Source organism: Diadema antillarum, unplaced genomic scaffold, assembly GCF_040938485.1.
Source record: "Diadema antillarum isolate AM-2024a unplaced genomic scaffold, OU_Dant_1.0 scf00000083, whole genome shotgun sequence".
NCBI lineage: Eukaryota > Metazoa > Echinodermata > Echinoidea > Diadematoida > Diadematidae > Diadema > Diadema antillarum.
The window spans coordinates 1,347,972-1,356,875 of record NW_027270972.1 but is presented as its reverse complement, the minus strand read 5'-3'; the positions used below and the strand labels follow the sequence as shown (position 1 = coordinate 1,356,875).

General features: G+C 35.9%; 1 protein-coding gene across 1 annotated transcript in view; it reads right to left on the bottom strand.

Annotated features, from left to right (window-relative positions):
• Nucleotides 1-7,327: 7,327 nt before the first annotated feature.
• The window catches only part of LOC139717816 (uncharacterized), a 161,181-nt gene continuing 159,604 nt past the window's right edge, over nt 7,328-8,904 (bottom strand). Inside the window, exon 23 of the mRNA XM_071629314.1 lies at nt 7,328-7,631. Within this exon, the coding sequence (XP_071485415.1) occupies nt 7,524-7,631 (108 nt within the window). The 3' untranslated portion in view covers nt 7,328-7,523. The remainder of the gene's footprint in view (nt 7,632-8,904) is intronic.

Below are 8,904 nucleotides of genomic sequence, written 5' to 3'. Positions count from 1 at the left end.
TCTATTCAGCAAAGTACCGCAGAATGCTTATTTGATGTTCCACATATCAATAAGATTGAATGAAAACAATGACAGCTTTGAAAGTCATTTAGACGCACCAATTTGATCCCTCAAAATGAACTTGTAGTACATTCCACTTTTAAATAGTCATTGCGTCAGCTGTTAAAACAAAAAAAAATAACTGAACATGCATTGCATTTGATTTGATTACGGAAGTGTTCAAGTGGTCACAGATACATGTAGTTTAAAGAGGAATCACAATTCATATTCATACACACGCACCATGCCATACAAACAACAAAACACCAACAAACAAAAAGTGCTACTGTTTCAGCAAATCATATCAAATCAGCCAAGAATCATCAGGAAAATTTCACAAAATTTTCCTAACAAGATAAAACAAAATACCTGATATACATCACAGAAAATCACACAGCAAAGAGCAAATCCTATGTCAGACAAGGATACCTCATTGCAATCATTTTTTGATTGCATCGTAACAGAAGAGCTGACTGGACCTGGTGAACTTGTGAAGGAGAAAGACACTGCTACACAGAAGTGGAATTCACGTTCATGAGTTGAATGCACAGTCACATGCAGAATTCACATTCACACATGGAATTCACATTCAGAAGTGGAATTCACATTCACAAGGGGAATTTACATTCACACATGGAATTCACATTTATACATGGAATTCACATTCACACAGAGAATTCACATTCATACTAGAATTTACATTCACAAGTGGAATTTACATTCACACATGGAATTCACATTCAAAAGTGGAATTCACCTTCACAAATATAACTCACATTCACACATGGAATTCACATTTACACGAGAAATTCACATTCACATGTGGAATTCTCATTCACACGGAGAATTCACATTCATACCTGGAATTCATATTCACACATGGAATTTACATTCACACATGGAATTCACATTCACACATGGAATTTACATTCACAAGTGGAATTCAAATTCACAAGTAGAATTCACATCCTTACGTGGAATTTACATTCACAAGTGGAATTCACATTCAAAATTAGAATTCACATTCATACATGGAATTCATCACTCATTGCAAGGCTTGAAAACTGAAATTCGAAAGTGAACATCTGGATTTGTATTATTTTACTACATATTTTCTTTTGAGAGATAAGTTACGAAAATTGCTTTTGCTGAATGAAAGGTCACCTACAAGTCAAAAGGGTATTTTGGGACACAATAATTTATAAAGTAAAAATGTGAAAAAGTAGACTGTGCTATTTCCATCGCTATTCATGTTCCTTCGTAAATGAGAGGCATGTTGCTGAAATAGATCAAATATTATGAAAGAGTTGAATCAAAATAATAAAAAAGACCTTCATTGATTAAGGCTGTAAAGTTTTGAAGTAAAAGAGAAAGTCCATAAGGATATACATAGTGTTAATAAGACATACAAACAAAGTTCCTCATTGAATTGAAAGAAAAACAAAACAAAATGAAACAAAATTCAACAATTGCAGCCTCAAAGTGGAAAGATTTTGAGCTGCCTAGAGGCAAAATTGTCATGGACTGGAAGACAGTGTAACAGCCATTATCAAATTTCAAAATTTGGTGAACATTTATTATCTAAACTTTCCTGAATCATTTTCTTCATCATGTTAAGCATGATCAATTTCTTAACTCTTACAACCAGTTTGAAATGAAATGGTTAATGAAGAATGCTTCTCCAAAGACAAACTGCTTTAGAAAATAGTTACAATATGGAAGTTTCAGACGTCAGGCAACACCTTTAAAGGGGAAGGCTAGTAACCGATCAGTGGGAATCAGTCGGAATGCTGAGGGATGATTGTTCCAATCCTTGTGGGATTCACTTAAGAGTACATTATATATCTACTGTTGTGTGAAAATTATTTGCTTCAGAACGGTCTCATATTCAAGTAATGTGCAGATTAATGCCCCGTCACTGACCAGGCACGCTAACCTGGAAACATTAAAACTGCACAGTACTTGAATATGAGACCATTCTGAAGCAAATAGTTTTCACACAACAATAGCTATAAAATGTACGCTTAAATGAATCCCACAAGGATTGGAACAATCATCCTCGAGCATTCCCACTGATTCCCACTGATCAGTTACTAGCCATCCCCTTTAAGAGACACATTAAAAACAAAAAAGAGGATCTTTTTCATTCTCTAAACAGCACAAGTTAATTAAAGTCACAAAGTTGCAGTACCTCTTGATACTTTGCCTTCTTTTCATTATGTCTAAACACTTAAAGGGGCTGTTGATGAAGAGGATATAAAAAGTGCTTCATATTCAAAGCGCCTCTTTGTATCTGACATACAGTGCAGCGTGAATGTACCCTGATTTGACTTTGCTCTTCACAAAACTCTACACACATGTCCGTGGAAAGCAATATCATGAAACAAATCAACTTTTCCACTGGTATCATTGGCCAAAAAAGAAGCTACATGCCACTTTATAAACATAATCATTGTGATAATGCATAAATATGTAAGCAGAATTAAATGTCAGTCAGTGCCTTCATAACTACTTGCAAGTTAATGCTGCACAAATGCTTCACAGCAGCAATTCAGTATATATTCTCATCATTTGGTCTGAAAGCAATTATATAACAGCCAAGAAGTTATTACTTGAAAGCATTAGCGTACAGCTGCTCTTTTAAAAATGACTGCCAACATAACATGGGGTTTACTCGTATGGCATGGCAAAATGCTATTTTGCCCCATACTATACATATATGATTTAATATCACATGGGATTTGAACAACTATACTTGTACTTTTTCATGGGCTTCTTGAAGCATTTTGCAGCTTAGCAGCATATGGTATAACATCATGATCTGCATTATCCCACAGCCACACAATACATTGTGGCTGCTTTGACAAGTCTTTCCACTATCACATCAGTAAGACAATATCATTCACAATTTCACTCACTTTACAAATCTGACATCATTGGTTAGTAAAAAGTTCACAATCACATTAATTTCCTATCATCGCCCCTGCCAGTAGGTACAAACTCTAATGGATATGTCAAAACTCAAAAGTATGGATCATATAATAAGCATTAAATAGCATGAAATCAGATATCAGAACATTGTGGTAATTTGTGGCCTGTGAATCAGAACACAAATAATGTTGGAACCTACCTACGGCCGACCAATCTTTTATTCGACTCACAATAATTAGCCTTACTTCAACAGCACTGTACAGCTTTGGCAAATATTTCATAGCTAGTTTGCAATGGAAACAGATTTATGGGCTTACGCATGACTTATCACATGATGTATGTGCCAGAACACTGACCAATTAACATCAGACTGCAACGTTCAAGGGATTTGGAGCTACCTGATGTGTTTCTAGGTATATCTGCAAGAACATGTTCTGAGAGAACACACTGCCGTCTAAAAGAGTATGCAGTGCATACCAGTACGTATCTGTAGATACAAGGCATTCATTTTGCTAAAATAAGGCACATGCATAAATGCTTGCAAAACAAGCTTTGGGTGTATGATCATGTACAGACCAATAATTTTACATTTATTGCATTTTTACTTTCATGCAAGAAAAATATACACTTAAAAGGCACAAATATACATTGTATAATTTGAAGTCTCTCACACTGGGCACAGCCCCAGAATTTTTAGAAAAATAGTTTTCCTCGTTGAATAGATAGGAAAATAAACATCCTCAATGTAGTTATTAGTGCTGATTCTGGTAGAGAACTTCAGTATGTGATCACTAATACTAACACCATTCTGGTACTGAATCATGGATAATACCTACTTTACCATCTTAACAAAATAAAGAGAAAAAACAAACACAAGGAGTCCCCTCTAAAACAAACAACCAAAAAACAATAAAACAAAAGAAGAGGGAAAACAAAAATGAAACTGAGACAGACAAACAGACAGACAAACAGACAGACAGACAGACAGACAGACAAAGAGATGATCCAGTAACTTAGAAATGATGATATGCTCACCAACTAACATTCACTATGGAAAACTAGCAGGAACCAGAAACAGTGTTTGAAATGACAGCATTTGGACAAATCTACATGACTACTCATCCAAGGTACAAATGCATCTATGTGAATTATACTTATTCCTCTTATCAAGAGAAGGCAGCAGTTATTTGGCAAAAACCAAACAAACAAAACTCCAACTTATTGGAAGGTCACGCTTGCAAGATTAGGGAGAATACATAAGGCACATAGAAATTGTATGAACAAAAGCAAATAGCCCCTCCTGAAAAGCAAATCTTTTAATACTCTTATTTCACATTAATGTTCATGCCACAAAGTATTAAGATAAAGAGAAAGCAATACAAGCCAGTATTGAACTTTATTTGTATAAGAAGTTGGTATCCTTAAAAAGGCAATCAATCAATTTGGGAGATCATAAGAACCTTTTTTTTTTTCCTACCGTATCACAAGGACTTTGCCTCTATTGAATCCTCTATGTAATGTGTGCTCTCTCGGCATATCAACAGATAACAGTTTGGAGTACTGCTGAGTGTCTAGGTTGATAAAAGTATATTCACAAATGACAAATGATATTCTTAAAGAGACTTCACACCTGATTCTTCACTTATAAAGCAAGAAGAATGAAGGCATTCCTTGAGCATTATGTCTGGTCGAGTTTTCAGAGCATCATTCTCTTGTTTTCAAGAGATAACGGAAACCGCGGATAAATGTTTGTTTGTTTTTTTCAGTAGTCTTAATATCTGATTCCATATCATACAGATGAAATTTACACAATCACTTTTCAAAATATATATTCAAAATTGATTATGCAATCTTTGAAAGCACAAAATATGACATGACTCAATTGCAAATGTCCAAATATCAATATTATACTACATCTGCTCTATAGAGCTGATAAGTAGGGTCATAACAAATAATGTGAGGGTGAAACTTCAAAGAAATCAAATGAAGATCCACAGAAAACGTGGGCATTATCTTTATGGAAAAAATGAAATAATTCCATGAACTTGTGAGTTTTCATTACTAAATCTGAACCATGAGGACATATAGGCCCTATCGCTGTGTCCAGCGCAGCACTGTTGGTACATTCCCAAACTACACCACTTGCACGTCTTAACGCAAGGGCCATTCTCACTTGCTAATATTGCCAAAGATAAGCATGCCACTTGAATAACTCTTTTGGTCACATTCGAAATACAAGCTGCAATTACGTTTGCTCTCAGAATTTCGCTGATGATCGCGAATTCACTGCACTTGCCCAAGACGCATTATTCTGCCTATTCTGGGAATGTTAAGTTCACACAGGAAATTTGTGAGCTGGACATGCACACTGATCAGTGGACAATGCGTGTCTTTGAAATGAAGATTACCAAAACTGGCACTAAGCATTGGATGTTGTGCTAACGAACCCTTGTTGGATAAGATTCACAAATGGCTTATACTTGCTGGAATTTAAAAACTTGTAAAATATTCCGTAGGTTTTCACTCATAGTATTGTACATGTACTTTCATGTCCAAAAAGGAAAAATCACAAACAAAACTTGATGAGGTTCCACATTGATGCAGTAGTGTAAAAGGCCCTTACTGTGACTACCTGCACATGTTGACATAGGCTCTGTGATAAGCGACTTATTAAGTCTCCTGGGTATCGATTGGGTGTCTATGTCAACATTTAAACATGCTTATCATTACCTTTAACTTTATTGATACTGTGACAGTATCTTGCTGATCAATGACGTAGGTACACAGTAGGTAGTGTGATGATGTAATGGCCTATTTTAAGCCCTATTAACCGTCAACGGAGTGATACTAGTTATGAGAAGTCAATGAGCACTCACCACCAACAATTAATGTCTGCTGCTTGAGCCCCATGTATTTGCAATTCTTACACACAAAAATTGAGAAAGAAAAGGAAGTTTCAGCAGTGAAATTCAACTCACATCAGAAAAAAGACTGTGGATACTAACATTTGAGCTACAGGTCTGTGCTCTTGCTCAAAAAATGTCACATCAAATCTAGATAATAAAATGATTCTGCGCCTTTTCTGTCAGAGAGGAACAAAATAGGATTGTATTTGAAAAGAGTCACTTGTCGCAATGTGATAAAATAATATATATCATAAATAGACTAGCGATAACATTCTATGCATTTGTTAAAACTCGGTTGTTGAAGAAAACTAAAATCATTGACAAAAATCTACCAGTAAGCTATTAAAATGTATGTGATAACATTCTATGCATCTGTCAAAACTCGGTTGTTGAAGGAAACTAAAATCATTGACAAAAATCTACTAGTAAGCTAAATGTATGTGATGACTACAGTATTTGATCTCTGATCTGAAAAGCAAACAATGTTAGATTAGCTGCCGTATCACTTTGAATCAGCTCATGATTTCTTTAGCGTTATTGATACATCTACACCATGTAACCACTCCTTGTATCTTTAAAAACAGATACCTGCTGGTCACAAGGCAAGGTGCAATAAATATCACAGTATATCTTGAGCCGCGACATCTTTTAGCTCATTAAGGATGACACTCATTTTAGACCAGCCTCCACACATCTGGCTTATTTCATCATCAAATTACCTACTGCCATCAAATTACTGCAGCAAAAAGGAACCATCTCTGACAGACATAGGAAATTTCATATTGGTAAATATGAATGTATGCTGTCTTAGTGGGTATACATTTTCATTTGTCAACACACAAACGGAAAAATTATGACATGATAATGGATATGCCTCAAATGAGTAAATCAAGAGTAAACATTGTGGTTTTTAGGCTACAAGTACATATTGGAAAGTAGTCATCATGGGGCTATGCTTTACTTTTCCAGTGCCTTGTTACAGAACAGCAAAGAAAAATAACTGATAGTTAAACCAAGAAGAGCTAGATCTTCTAATTTCATTTCTTTTTTTACCAGTGCACTACTCACAACACGCCTTACAGTTCACATGAAAATGAGAACAAACGAGTTACTGCAACAAGGAAACATGGACGCATACATGTTACTTTGTCAGGGCTAGCTTGGTGTGATCGTAATCAGCGCTGTAGCCATAGTAACTTCACAGCAAATGAAAGAGACAATGAGGTTATAGATGAAATGGTTACAATGTTCAAAACACAGCGCAATAAACAAATGTTTTCTGCAAAGCTTCATTGTCCATTATTCATCTTCACCTCTGTAGTAGCAAAGTTTCCCTTTTGTAGTCCTGTCAGAAATCTGGAAGCTATTGTGCAAGGCGATATTGCTGTCACAAACTCGCTTTGATCCACTGGACAAGGACTTCACGTTTTCATCACCAATACAGGCTCAACTCCTGTGCTGCTAGCAGGACTAGTCCCACACACAGCAATCCCTACAGGGGACCAGCCCTCCCCCACTGTCAATACACAGTATGGATATCTTCCACGAGCGGTACACTTATTAAAACAGAGTTGCCTGAGGGTTCGGAGTAGGCGACAAAAAGGAAAAATAGATCTGAGAGTCCGTCGGAAGGCAGGTGATCGGTTGTCAGAACCTGGGCGCCGGGATTGTCAACATCGTTCTTCCTTGGTCCTGCGCCAAGATGAGTGGGTTGGTCATGTGGTGCTGAATTAGCTGAACAGGTGTGTCAAATGCCTGCATACAAATTGAAGAGAGTGGAATTATGGGACATGCATGAGAACAACAAAAAATGTGAATGACTCCTCGTGGTTTCCCTGTGGTATTCTTTTAAAACTTAAAGGGGATGTTTCCCAAATATACATGAGAATTGAGTGAATGCAAAAATATTGATAGTTAAGACAATGCAAAGTTTGATAAAAATCAGAAAATCCATGCAATAGTTATGAATTTTTGAAGTTTTGGTAACACCGTCACTAGAGAAGAAGACGGCAAAAATTTGTGATGTCAAACACGAACATTGATATAAATGAAATATGAAGAAAATTCAACACAGTTTCATTTTTCTAGCATTATGAAAAGCACTTGGCTAACTTCTTTCATATATAAAGGCAGGTGGAACAATATTACCCTCAACATATGTCAGTAGCAAGTGGAAGGAATGTGTACTTTTCATACTACACAAAATTTTCACCACAAAGCCTGTAAGTACACATGTTGTCAGAAAAATTGTGATACTGGTTGCAGCCACATAATTATGCAAATAAGCTGAGGTGGTGATGTTATACCAGCTCACTACTGTCCCGCTGCTTTGTGGACAAAACTACCACTGAAATTTATATTTGTTCTTGGTTAATGACTTAATAGAAACTACAACACTTCCTCCTAAAGGCCTGTTTTCACAGAGCACACCAATGATTTGTAAAGGATGCGAATGTCAAAAAAATTGCAAAGTCCAACGTTTATATTTATGCTGCAAGATTTCTACCGAATGTTTCCAGCATTCCAGCTTGAGATATGTTCGCGATTGTTCTAAAAAGTGCATCAAGATTTTGTCAGTTGCACATAACCTACCCAAAGTGTGCATGGCAATGGCAGAATCTTTGTATAACCCTAACTTTGCCATTCTTTTTTTTTTTTTTTTTGCATTCTTCACAAATCAATTACTCGCTCACTACAAAAAGCCCTTAAGAACCAAGTTATTGCAGTATAATAAAAAAATTGAGGAAAACATGAACATTTTTCTCTCTGATTTCATGTCAAAATTAAAAATTTAGCTGCAATATGACGATGCCTCTGTATGACAATGAAAGCCATGCATGACCAAAACATTATCATCTCCTCTAATTTTGCATGTAGTTGCTACTAATATCACTATAATATTGTGAATATATGCAAAATTTCCATATTTCTAAATATTTCATTATTTCTCTTTCTTCAGGGAAGAAGCAACTATCATTATATCATCGGCTGAGAAGCAGAAGGACGCTATCACATATTTAAATTTGAG